Source organism: Pecten maximus, chromosome 4 (assembly GCF_902652985.1).
Source record: "Pecten maximus chromosome 4, xPecMax1.1, whole genome shotgun sequence".
Lineage (NCBI taxonomy): Eukaryota > Metazoa > Mollusca > Bivalvia > Pectinida > Pectinidae > Pecten > Pecten maximus.
In genome coordinates, this window is record NC_047018.1 from 19458737 (window position 1) to 19473511 (window position 14775).

Sequence of the window (14775 nt, forward strand, 5' to 3'; positions counted from 1 at the left end):
ATGTTCTAGAAAATGTTCAATTTATATCTGTTTATCAATTCAAAAACTTAATTCATTAAGAAAGGTATGTGGAATCGTTACATTGTTAATTGATATAAAACAGAAGAATCCTTTAAAGATGTAAAGTTATCTAGTTATCTCAAATTGAAATACACTTCGTGTCACACCAATGTTAAACCGAGTTATCATTAAAAAATGTATTACCAAACTCCGTATTTCAGCACACAAACTTTTAATAGATCTGGTACAGTAGTTATCAATATCGTTTCCCGATCTCAACGATTGTGATCAAATGTTACGATAATTGTGTTGAGGACGAACCCCGTTTTAATAACATGTAATAAATTCAGCAATGTTAGATTTTTTTTTATATTTGTACCATGAAGTGGCCAATGTAAATATGCCGCACAAACATAATATCAAAAACCATGTCCGTTTACCTATCGTTTTGACTCACTCTTCGTTGCCCTAAATGGACTGAAATTTGTCAATCAATTTATACATTTATTATGAACGAATCAACGTCTACTATTCTATATAAATATATTCAGCCAATAAATATCACGTTGTCCGCCATGGCCACAGCAATCGTAGAGAAAGATACCATTGTCAGTATTAGATGCTGATGCGATCACTTGTTAAGGCGCTCGCGCGAGTGTTCTTTGACATCGCATAATTTCAGCCAATCAGATTTGTCAGACACATTCCACCAAGTTGTGTGAGGATGCAATACGACAAAGATGCTGTATGAATGTAATAAAACAGCACTCAGCCGGTTGATATGGGTTATCTTCCCTCCTTAAATTCTCATTTCGATAGAAATAAAGAGCAATAATTATATATTATATCTTTTATTGTCCTCTGAAATATATAAATCTCCATACTTACCGGAATAGACATACAAAATGTAGTGGTCGTATGTCGTTATTGGTTTCAATCTTTATATAGCCCGATAATATTACCATACTTCACAAAACTGTGACAAACACACACGTAGCATTGTTATTCTACTTTGGTCACATTAGACTATTTTTTCATCATTTACTTGTTGACATGTCTGTCCACCTGATCCATGATGTAGTCAGATCCTGACATGTTTATCCACCTGATTCACGTTGTAGTCAGATCCTGACATGTTTGTCCACCTGATTCACGTTGTAGTCGGATCCTGACATGTTTGTCCACCTGATTCACATTGTAGTCAGATCCTGACATGTTTGTCCACCTGATTCACGTTGTAGTCAGTTCCTGACATGATTGTCCACCCGATTCACGTTGTAGACAGATCCTGACATGTTTGTCCACATGATTCACGTTGTAGTTAGATCCTGACATGTTTGTCGACCTGATTCACGTTGTAGTCAGTTCCTGACATGTTTGTCCACCTGATTCACGTTGATGACAGATCCGGACTTGTTTGTCCACCCGATTCACGTTGATGACAGATCCCGACATGTTTGTCCACCTGATTCACGTTGTAGTCGGATCCTGACATGTTTGTCACCTGATTCACGTTGTAGTCAGATCCTGACATGTTTGTCCTCATGATTCACGTTGTAGTCAGATCCTGACATGTTTGTCCACCTGATTCACGTTGTAGTCAGATCCTGACATGTTTGTCCTCATGATTCACGTTGTAGTCAGATCCTGACATGTTTGTCCACCTGATTCACGTTGATGACATATCCTAATGTTTTCAAATCGCTGACAGACAGTTACATGACGCTTTCCAACGTCAGTTTATTTTATAATTAATAATCGTGTTGGTAATGAAGTTTTCTTCTAAATAAATCCTGTATCCACATAACCCCGAACTATACACGATACCCCCTCTGTAATGACTAGTAAATGTAAATAAAATAATACTCTGTGGTTCAAAAATGTCGTTCATATGGTAAAGGTGACCTATGTCTATATGAATGGAAGAAATGGATGAAAACTAATAGATTGCCTAACACCTGAAGCGAATTACACTCATTACAAACTATTCTTTCTCTATCAAAATTTTAATTATTCATTAACTATCCAGTGATTTAACCTGAATTAGTATCTAACTCAGTTTTGATTTTCTTCCGTGACATGCTTGTTTTTGATATCTGTCTTTATCTTTTCCTCTCTTTTGTTTCATTTCTGTCCTATCATCAGTTTTTCGTTCTTTCATTTCTCCTCTCCCCCCTCTAATAGCATGAAATATATTTTCTGTCTTTTTTTTTTTACATCTCTGTATCGCCCACGTTCAATTGCGAGATCATACGGAGATAAATGGATCTTAGAGATAGGTTTTTGATCGCTTAAGTTAAATGATTGATGTAAGTACTGCTGAAGTTTAATACTTTTAAAACGATGTTGATATAACAATCCTTTGGATGATGAATAACACACACCTGTAGCATTGTTATTATACTTTTCATCACTTGAGGCTATTGTTTTTCATCATTTTGACCTTAAACACTTTGAATTGTTTTTCTCAGTTTATGTGGCTACCTATTTCTAACTGTGAAACGAATCGCCAACGCAGATTTATTTTTTGCCATTTAGAATCTGTCCGGGAAGTTAACGTTCTAATCGTGATGATGTTCTGTAGAGAATATGAACTATACCAATGCCCCATCTGAGCTTTAAAAGGACAAATGTCAGTCAAGTGCAAAAGGACGTTGTACGGACATATGTTTGTCCACCTGATTCACGTTGATGACAGATCCTGACATGTTTGTCCACCTGATTCACGTTGTAGTCAGATCCTGACATGTTTGTCCACCTGATTCACGTTATAGTCAGATCCTGACATGTTTGTCACCCTGATTCACGTTATAGTCAGATCCTGACATGTTTGTCCACCTGATTCACGTTGTAGTCAGATCCTGACATGTTTGTCACCATGATTCAAGATGTAGTCAGCTCCTGACATGTTTGTCACCATGATTCAAGATGTATTCAGCTCCTGACATGTTTGTCCACCTGATTCACGTTGTAGTCAGATCCTGACATGTTTGTCCTCCTGATTCACGTTGTAGTCAGATCCTGACATGTTTGTCCACCTGTAGTCAGATCCTGATATTTGCAAATCGATGAGAGACAGCTACACTACGCTTTCTAACGTTATATAATTAATAATCGTGTTGGTAATGAAATTATTCTTCTAATTTAATCCACAGAACCCGAACTATACACGATACCCCCTCTGTAATGACTCTAGTAAATGTAATAAAGGAAAACTATGTGGTTCAAAACGTATTTCATAAGGTGAATGTGACCTATGTCTTTATGAATGGAAGAAATGGATCAGCCAAATAGACATTGTCTGACACCTGACGCGAATAACCCTGATTACAAACTCTTCTTTCTTTATCAAAATTTTAATTATTCATTAACTATCCCGTGATTTAACATGAATTAATATCTAACTCAGTTTTGACTTCCTTCGATGACATGCTTGTTTTTGATATTTGTCCTTTTCTTTTCCTCTCTTTTGTTTCATTTCTGTCCTATCACCAGTTTCTCTACTCTACCCCCACCCCTCCCCATAGCATTCACATCGGTTCACAACGCATGAAATATATTTTCTGTCATCTTTTTGTACATCGCTGTATCGCCCACTTCGATTGCGAGATCATGCGCAGATAAAAGGATCTTAGAGATAGGTTTTTGATCGCTTAAGTTAAATGATTGATTTAAGTACTGCTGAAGTTTAATACTTTTAAAACGATGTTGATATAACAATCCTTTGGATGATGAATAACACACACCTGTAGCATTGTTATTATACTGTTTATCACTTGAGGCTATTGTTTTTCATCATTTTGACCTTAAGCACTTTAAATTGTTTTTCTCAGTTTATGTGGCTACCTATTTCCAACTGTGAAACGAATCGCCAACGCAGATTTATTTTTTGCCATTTAGAATCTTTCCGGGAAGTTAACGTTCTAATCGTGATGATGTTCTGTAGAGAATATGGACTATACCAATGCCCCATCTGAGTTTTGAAAGGACAAATGTCAGTCAAGTGCAAAAGGACGTTGTACGGACTATGTTTATCCACCTGCTTCACGTTGTAGTCGGATCCTGACATGTTTGTCCACCTGATTCACGTTGTAGTCGGATCCTGACATGTTTGTCACCCTGATTCACGTTATAGTCAGATCCTGACATGTTTGTCCACCTGATTCACGTTGTAGTCAGATCCTGACACGTTTGTCCACCTGATTCACGTTGTAGTCAGATCCTGACATGTTTATCCACCTGATTCACGTTGTGGTCAGATCCTGACACGTTTGTCCACCTGATTCACGTTGTAGTCGGATCCTGACATGTTTGTCCACCTGTTCACCTTATCACAACTTAACAATGTCCTCGGCGTAATACAATGATACATATGCAAAACTTAGTAATGACCTAAATATAATTATAATGATTATAATATCTGAAACAGAGCAGAAGAAGAACAGGTAAAAGGCAAATGGATGGACAACAGTTAACACATTTAATGACTGATGTACCCGACTTACAGAAAAACAAAAGTCGGAGAATTAAATTTCCTGATTTTTAATTTTTGTTGTTTTTGCCATCCATCATGTGCTGTTTTCCAAACATCCACATTTCACGTCTTAAGCTGGTGTTGTATATGTAATAATATGCATTTAAAATTATTATAAATGCTCATGATTAGATCTTGATCTGTTAAACTGTGGTCATTTTCTTGTACGTTTCTACTTTCTATATGACTAGAATGATCGTTGAAATAGCCTTATAAACACAAACACACCGAAAAAAAAGACATTTATTCTAAATATGGTAATTGACATTTTTGTAGCATATATAGATCGCCATTTTGAGGGTACCATAATATATTCTACAAGATAACGTATATGTACGTAAATACACTGTATATAAAGTACGTATTTGTAACACAGGTTACAATCAGAGACGTGTATGTGATATACACGTCTCTGTTATAATCATACAGGTGTAAAGATTATAAAATTCAGTTAAAACACACATATACCATATATTGAAAATAGAAATTCATTAGTGGACAAATTAAAATTATATAACGCATACGTACAATGTATCTACGCCGGTAACCTAAATATATCAAGAGGGAATTGTCTTCCGGATCCCAAAAAGGCGTCATCGATATTGTTATTCTGTGTCATCGTCGGGGAACTGGAAGTCTGTCGTCGTCGGCCGGGTTGTATCGTGACGCTTTTCTCTGGCATCTGTCTTTGTCGTCGGGTCTCGTCAAAGTTGGTGTTGGCTTGGTATACAAATGACCACCATTGGGGTAGTTTGCTGGCATGAGTCTCCTTGTCATTTTGTATCAAATTGGGTCCTTGTACCGCTTCTTCGGTCGACCCCGGTGTTGTCGACCACAGGTGAGCTCTCGCAATGCAAGAGGTGTTGGGGGCATTTTGTGTTCCTCCATGCGAAAAGCATGCCCTACTGATCTGAGCGAGGTTTAATGAGGATGGATTCGATGATTTGAGGTTTGGTCGAGGACCTCTAGGTTGGTGATGTGGTCCTGTATGACTGGAGTGTATGGATCGGAGGACGCGCTTGCTTTGTTGATGCGGGAGTCAATTACTTCGGGTATTTGAAGCTATGGATAGGCGAAGAGCCGAGTGCCATTCATGGGGCCGTTTCCGCGCCGAGAGTATGTGTCTGTAGCTGGTTGAGCAGAGTATCTTTTTAACAACTTTTGGGTTTCCAAGGAACGATCCAACAAGTGACAGGTCAGTTGGTGAATTGCATTACGGACGGTGCATAGGAACTTTATAGTCGAAGAATCGTAGCACGGGGGCAATCCCACCAGGCCTGGGTCCATAGCATTAGATGACTCTGCCTTCACGACCGTTGGCTCCATTTTGTATCTCTACCGTTCACTCATTAAGTCGACCTTGGCCCAAGTCTTTCCTACGGTTAGTTCCTAATGTTAAATACTTTCCTAAATTGTAACTAAATGAATTTATACACACTAGGATTATTAAAGTCATAAGGTTTGATTAAATTGATACGACTATCTGTGTAACACTTACATATAATGATAAAATGATAGCAGTCTTCCGTATCATTCTCATTGTATGAATGACAAATATTTATTCTGGGTAAATATATTTATCACTGAATCACTGAATCACTGGATGACATCAATATAAGTCTTGTTTGACTTCTGTGATGTATGGTGGTGTTTTCCCATAACTGGAATTTATCTTTCGCAACTATGTCAGACTGTTATTTGTTATTCCCTTATTCGTTACTAGTATGCTGCTAATGTCCTTATTATCACTTAGCGGGTACATGTAAGTGGTCATGCCTTGCTGGTCTAACCTCGCGTCAGCTCGTTATGCAACCAATCAAAAGCCATTTAGCCAGCCACTGGACCAATCGCCAATGACATTGGCCCTTCTTTGTCCTCATTGGCGTCAGTACCATACCACAAGTTTGGTGTTGAAAAACTGCTAAACTTTTGTTGGAAAAATTACTAGAATTTTCTAATTTTACGTACTTTTTCCTCTTAATTTGTGTGATTGTCTAGTGATATTCCTTCGACGAGGATACGGTACGGAGCAGATTCGGTATTCCACATTGGACAGTAAGGTAATCTCGATCCGTGTACACAGTCTTAAAAAGTCCTATTAATTTACTTACCTTGATGTGGGGACACTCATTTGTGCTTCATTTAGAAGTGTACGGTTTTACACACTTTCATCATTTTAACTTTGATGGAAAATGTTATACAATTATCTTACTAGCGTAGACGGAGGAACGTTATTACCAAGCCCGAAATCTCTACATATTGTGTTTTAACACGCTGACGGTAACGATTTATCAAAATCTCTATGTGATCCAGTGGATTTATCACACTCTGTATCGGGTCTGACCCACATAAAAATTGTCACTCGATGATAACATTGAAAGGTGCTCATTAAGATTACGAAATTTCAAGTTTTTGTTAATATAACCGATTGTTTATAATTAAGCAAAATCAGTGTTCAGACACACAGCATTAAATTGACTTGGACACAGGCCATTATTGTTTGTACACATATGTTTACATAGGTCTGTATTCGGATCTTTATTGTAAACTTCGACTTTTATATCATCTAGTCAGCATTCATGGGTCTTTCAAATGAGCCATTGTTGTTTGCTCAACAAAGTTTTACTTAAAGGTCTACACATACAGGCCACGATACATATATTTGATTTATGTGCATCCTATACATATATTCTACATTTACACGTTTCATTTTCCTCTTGCGGCCACTCAGAATTGTAAATTTGAGCAAAAACAGTCCATTCTCATGCGTTGAAAACACATAAAACTGGAATTACCTAACATATTATTCTTTCCAGTGAGAAACATGCAGGTACTCGTTAAGAGGAACCATCTCATTAACGAGTTATCTATTTCCAGTCTTGGTGTGGCTGACATGTAACTATTGTTTTTAAAACATTGTTTATTACATGATACAATTCCTGGTGACAGCATATGGTGTGATAGCACAACTCATATAGAGAGGTATTTCTGCAGTTGTATATATATAATTGTGAACGTATGTGTATTGGGATCAATGCATGTTTGGACAATTATTTCAGGCCAGTTGATAGTTCAGCTGTATCTCAAATTAACAGCTCGGAATGTCAGACAAACCACCTCCTAAAAGAGCCAGCTGACCAAGCAACCCCTCAGACCAACCTTCAAAATAAACGGCCCAAGTCTACAGGAGTAAAGGGTCAAATGTTCCGAGCAGTGCGGAGTCGTCTAATTTGGGGACTCTCGTTCAGTTACATTTTTCTAATTTAACCTCTCTTGATTTGGACATGTAATTCGGAGAATTTCTTGCCCCCAGTTCATTAGATGATGTATATGCTAAGCTTGGGATCGCTCAAGCTTTGAGGTCGCCCCATCTGAACAGTATCAGGGCTACCAGCTGCTTACTCTGTGGCTTGAGATCTCTCTTTTCATTATACAGTCATAGCTAAGGTTGTGACCGCTCAATCACGGGGATTGCATGCCCCACTAGTATCACTAGTATTTTAACTGTATACATGTAGGTGTATCTTTCCCAGTAGCGAGTTAAATTTAATTACATGTATGCAATATTGTAAGTTATTTTGATGCAATTCAGTATAAGAATGAGCAGCCTCTAAGAATGCCAAACGATTAAGTAATCAGCCTGAAGTTATTTGTTCCATTCAATACATCTTGAACTTCCATACTGTTTGTTGTGTATAAATGCGTGTCAGGACGATTACAGTGGGGTCATGTTGGATCATTGAGAGAACATTTCAACAATCTTGGACAGAGCGCTGTAAGCAGTCCATCAGAAGACAGCCAATGTGGCTGAAGCAGTCGGTCAAGCCTCACACCTTGATTAGGAAACTTCATCTATCCCATGACCTTTACCTAATTTGACACTTTTTAAAACATTCATAACTTCCGTATCAGTTATAGGAAAATCTATTTCACCATAAAATTTTGAATTGTCAAAATCTATAATACTTGGATTATCTGTAACAACATCGTCACTACTTTTGAAATGGCCAAAAAAGTATCCATGATCCAAGTGGTTTGTGGGACAGTTAGACTTTTTCTTAAAACATTGATAAAAAGTTGAGGATTATTCCCCCCCGTAACCAGCTCTAAGGGCCCACCTCTGATCTGAAATATTTAGTTGTTACCAGTCTTTCATAATGTGTATTCGTACGTTTGGATTCGACAAGGGAATGTTTCTATTAAAATTAAAAGAAAATAAACTACGTGAATACAATCTGTAAAATCGTTTACATTTATCCTCAAACCACGGTTCTTGTGCACGTTGTTTTGGTTTAATTTCAAATTGGTTCATAGGGAAAGGTTGACTGCAAGTGCTAAATATTTCATTTATAGCTGATATCGATGCCGTGACCTCCAGAGACAATAGAGGATGTCATATCAGTAACAACATCGTGGGACTATAGGTAAAAAAAAGGCGGGAATTCCCCAGATGGAGGGATTCCCCTGCCCACTGTAAGTGTCAAGGTTACTGTCTATCGAGTCCCCTGTGGCTTTATTTGCCATCAAACATATCTAATAATTCCGTTCCTAAGGTATCAAAAAATTCAAACTTTAATTTGATATAAATTTCATAGCATTTGAACTAATAACATATAGCGAAGTATTTAGTTTTGTGAGTCCTTGTACCGGAAAACATCTTGATTCGTAGACGAAAACGAAGAGGCAGATTCCCATCCCACAGTCCATGTATATTGTATTTTATGTATATCAATATTGAACATGGGTGGGAGTTTGTACAAAGGTAATTCTAACAAAATGGAAGGTTATTTAATGTAAATTTCTTTGTTTCTAGCTGAAGCACGAATGGGTCTAATGGCGTTTTGGTTCACTGTCATTTGCTCAAGTAGTACACCGACTTCAACAATACCATACAATTGTACTTACTTATCAACATTCGATTTTATCGTTCACCGTTCTCTTGTGAGAGAGCTTTCTGAAATTATCTCATTAAGCAAACGATTAGTGCCCAGTGGAATGACAGGATTTTTGGGTGACAACATCTTTGTTGACTTTGACGACAAGATCTTCCAGCAGACTATTGGCATACTCATTGGAACAAAATATTATCCTCTCATGGCGCTGACTTGTATTTCTGTTTTCATACGAGACTGATTATATTGAACAGCTAATAGAGACCTTGTAATGTCCTTCAATTTCACCTATAGAGATATTGAAGAGTTGTTTTCTTTGAAAATAAAACAGTATTGGCCATGTCGATCGAATATACCCGATAGAGCTTAAAAGCTAAGCATTATAATAAGCGTGATGAATTCAATTTACCAATACATGTATTTAACTTCTTTCCATTTCTAGATAGGAACGTTCCTTAATCACGGTATCAACATATTCAACCAGTTCATTATCACAATACACATAAGAGATGTCAACTACTTTCTAAGGGTCTGTGCAAATTTATATTTCTAGTTCAATTTTGAGTTTGAATTACGTTTGTTTTCAGTGTCGTCATTCTTTTGTCGTTTTTGCCTTTCATAATATTTTGTACTGAGCAAGTTAATTCATTTCTATTTGTAACTTTGCTTTTTTCAGTCTTACACTTCTCAGCATTGACCATAGAGCCACAAAAAATCCATCCTCATAACTCCAGGTTTTATGTATCTGTAAAGAGGATACAAATCCAGAGGCATAACCAACAGCTCCTGTAATTTCTAGGATACATTGATTGAAAATAGTTTTGAACAAAGTTTATAACTGTCATGGTTATCTTAGGAATGTTCTGTTGATGTGTGAATTTTATTTCTATGGAAGTGAGGTTTTAATACAAATATTACAGGTCTGGAAACACTTAGCAAGTATTAACAGAAGTAGATATACATATGTACTCTCAGTTGATGGTGGCAGTTTGACACATTGATATAAGGATTAAAATAGAACAAGCTCTTTTTAACCATCAAACTCAGCCTTCAAACTACAAAATGCACTTTCCTATGTTTCAAGCAGATTCCTTCATTATTCCTTGAGAAATAGCGGAAACAAACTGCATATGTCAAAATTCTATATGATGCTCTCATTTTAAAATATGCTATATCCATATGAAATCTGATGTGTTTGGGCTTGGTGATCTGTCTAGTGGTTCTGTTATCATAATACTAACCCTCATTTGTGATGGAAACTTAACCCAATTTTGATCTACAACAGAAGACACTTTCCCTTCCAAACCAACTGGTGTTAATATCCTTGTACTATTTTAAGGGTGAACATGTAAATCTCTATTTGTTGAACAAATTTTGCCCTCGTTTTTTGCCATATTTAGTTTGGTAATTACGGCTATGTTATTTTTCAGCATTCTCTAATGTTATTTTCACTTGTTGAAATTCTAAATATCCAATCAGGTTCAAAATGTGACATGGACAACTATAACTCATATCTAGCCTGACCATAAGGTGTCAAGAACACCTAATCATTAGCTCTCAGAAATAGTGGTAACAACTTTGAAATGTTCCATTAAGTTCTATGTGGTATACACAGCCAAGTCCCGAATCTTAAAGATCCAGTTTTCCCTCAGAAACCACTGCAACAAACCTGAGATTTTTCATTGAAACCCAATGTCTTCAATAGTATACTGAACCTCTTTGACATAAAAGTTAACAAGGAATACACCCATTAGTCTTGCGGAATGCATGCAGTATCTACTGGTAATGTCACAGTCTCATTAACTCCATAATGGCTGAAACCACAGGAAAACAAGGTGGGACATTGCATCGTTCAGATGACCAGGTAAGGTTTTTATGGATGAAATTGGTTAAACCAAAAGATGGGGAGAAGGCAGAAACCATGTGTGGACCAGTGTCTGAAACTGCTATATTTATGGGAGAACCAAAATTGTTAAAGGAGAGAAAACTCCATTTTCAACACTGGAGAGGGCGGAACTCATTCAACTGGCAAAGGGCTAAGCTGATTCATCATGCATCTAGTTCACCCAGGAGGAAAATGGCCAACGTCTCTTGCCAAACCACTGCAAACGAACACTGGCCTGCACATACATGGACAGGGCGGTGCCAGGAATGACAGGAGGACAAGAGGAGAAAAGCATGGAGTCCATCACTAACATGCAGCCCTCAACAGTCAGAGTGGTCCGACCTACACCATTATATTGGTCAACTCACCATACCAATGGTACGTACTGTATATTACAATGTATACACATTTATCATAAAAAGACAAAAGGAGAAAATGTTACTTTGAACTTATTCCACTTTATTCATAATAATATATATAATTCTTAATGTATAATATTTCCAGAAAATCTCAACAAGTATCTGTAATAACTTAGCCAATGATATAACAGTAAACTGAGTGTATACGGGCAAACCTGTCTCCTACTCTCACACAAAGATCTTATTGTCACCTTCTACAGATTACATCTTATATCAGTACCTAGTGTCTTTTTTAATATCATTATTCCAAGAATTATTTGCTGGAAAATTTGAACTCTAATATTGCTAAAGACAAAAAAATTACATCATATATTTAGTACTAATTATCTATGCACATTATTGAGTATTGATCTTGAACAAATATACCCAGTTAACCAATGGCCATCGGTACTGATACTGTAGCCAGTGATAAAACCGACAACCTAAAGAAAAGATGGGGAAAGTACAAATCGTATATACTTTCATTCAAAATGTCTTGCCAAATTTCAAGTGTTCAGGTTTTCAACTGATGAATTTATACCTTCACAATTCACACTTTCAACACTTTTACTTAAAAAGAATCCCCTCAAGTTTCGATATAAATATACTGCAAACATTAAGTTTCTTTGACCGACTAACAAAGCATGTGAGTTCACACAGAAGACAGGTTTCCGTGTAACTTGGACTCAGTTTATTCTAGCCCTTTCAACCCTTAAGTCCAAAAGCATACCTGATTTCCTACCGACGAATTGGGGGTTCAGGGAAGATTATAGGCTGTAAAATCACAGAGCTCTACAAAATCACAAAAAGCACAGCTGGCCAATCGTCATGAAAATTTTAACAAATTTCATAATGATAATAATGTTGTAAACAGTTCAACATTTAAATAATGTTGGAACAGATTTAGTAATGAACCAATGTTAATGAGTGTAGATTGTGTAAACTTGAAGAAAAAAAAATCTACAAGGAACAAATTGAATGTATAGAAAACAAATCTACATTCTACCATGAGGTGTAGAAAATAACAATTTGTTGATTCAGTCAACATGGCATTTAAATAATGATCCTACATGGAGGGATGTAGTTATCAAATCATAACAGAACACGCGTCAGTAAGAAACAATCAGTACGAGTATTGTTTATTCTCCACTTCGTTTCCTTGAGAAACATTCAGTCTTCATTTCTCATTCTTCACACTAAGCCTTGAAATGTCTCTCGATAAATAAACATCACTCTGTAAGCGTGCGTGCTAAGTAGTTCGACAGGCAAGCCCTGAATTGCTCACAAATATATTTTGACAAAGTCCTTTGTAACCTCTGACATTTAAAGTACTATATGGCTGTCAGTGTTACAATCAACAAAAAAAGTCAAATCACACATAATGTTACAACCCTTCAAGGAATTCCATCCACAATCGTTCACTAGTACCGGCCTAAGGACGATTTCGAACAGGTTACCATGGGGACCACTTCCTGGAGTGGTTTTCTCCAGAAATATGTTTTCACGTCTCAGATATGCAAATATATGTGCGCTCATGAAATGTTGCTCTGCCAATGGAATTGTTACTTCACAGGAAAGCACATTCAAACAGACATTCCCAAAGAGCAAGATGCAAAACCTTCATCGTCAACAGCTACGCGTCCATCGTCAACGACTACGCGTCCAAAGTTACAAGATGTCCACTTCATTCATGATTTTTATCAGAGGTAAGTAGCAAAACGAAACCAGCAGATAAGACTCCGTCACAAAGCTGACTGGAACATATACCTTCTGTCAATCAATCCTGATGCCTAGCTCCTGCATGCCAAACACAATACCCTGGAGAGTTTAATATCAAATGGCCTTAATGTTAGTATGACATACTCAGTAGCTGACATACTGGGACATGGCATGACCTTGGCCAAGGGTGTTGACTCAAGGTTAAATAATTTACGTAATAATGTCTTGGCACCGAGATTCATTCAGGTTTCAGCATTCTGTTTTTAAAACATGAAAAATAAAAAGAGTAACAACTTACTGAGATCTAACGAATGTTTCAAAACAAACATTTAGACTGTTGTGTTTTTTCGTGATCACTATCACGATCGGACAAAGGAAGCTTTGGGGGACCAGCCATAACCAAATGGCATTCGGCATTTTGTATTAACAGTCCCGATAAGTCACCTTATCTGTCGAGGATTAAACATGCATCCTCTGGATGAATACTATCTCCAGTCTATGGAGGGGGTTGACCAATTCACCCCAACAAGCTATCAACACCTGCGGGATCAATCAGCCATTTTATCACAAGATGAATGTTGTCACGGTAACACACACATTTTTCTGTCATTTTGAACTGGCTCCAGTATTTGTAGCACTACTGGGAAATTTTATCGTCACTGGGGTGTCCCCGTCGGACTCCTGACTCAGCGTATCTCTGTCCTCCTCCAGATCAAATTGAAAGCGTGTTTCCTCTTCTTTATCCCGGGAAGAACAGAAGCTTGATGACGGACTGATGGGAATCATCCGCATGTACCAGTCCCGGTTGTCCTCCAACGTGTCGAGAATTTCTTGAGCATCTGGAAACACGAGGTCTGCCCAGGTCTCCCATAGAGGATGGACGATATAGTCAATAAAGCTCACCTATAGACAAAATAAAACACAGATAACGAAAATCAACAAGTGACTTGGAATAATCTTACATACAACTTCAATAAGACATCAGATTATATACATCTATAAACTGACAAAGAATCCACTATGAAATCTATTAGTTACCTCCCTTTGTATGTCACAGTAAAATGATACGGAGTATTCATGTAACCCAGATACACAACTCGAGGACCTGGGGGTAGTTATTACATGAATACAGCTTTATCAAAATCAGCTGACCTGGGAATTTTTGGAAATTTTTGTTTCTGGTAGCATGATCGGCCTTTAGCAAGTTAATAAAATTTGTTCAATAGATTACTACGTTTACACTCACACTAAATCCTCTATTTCCTGCACATCCTCTTTCAAAGTGTTTAACATATTGTTCCAATCTTAGCATGATTTTAATATGTGGAGGAGAAACAATTCTGAATT

At 37.2% G+C, this 14775-nt stretch overlaps 1 protein-coding gene across 6 annotated transcripts in view; it reads right to left on the reverse strand.

Annotated features, from left to right (window-relative positions):
• Positions 1-11749: 11749 nt before the first annotated feature.
• LOC117325438 (cAMP-specific 3',5'-cyclic phosphodiesterase 4C-like) overlaps positions 11750-14775 on the reverse strand; it is a 343137-nt gene continuing 340111 nt past the window's right edge. For 5 of the 6 annotated variants that reach the window (XM_033881646.1, XM_033881648.1, XM_033881647.1 and 2 more), the window contains one exon: positions 13874-14331. In XM_033881646.1, the coding sequence (XP_033737537.1) occupies positions 14035-14331 (297 nt within the window). In that variant the 3' untranslated portion in view covers positions 13874-14034. Of the gene's footprint in view, positions 14332-14775 lie in introns of all 6 variants that reach the window. The other variant, XM_033881644.1, reaches the window with a different exon arrangement.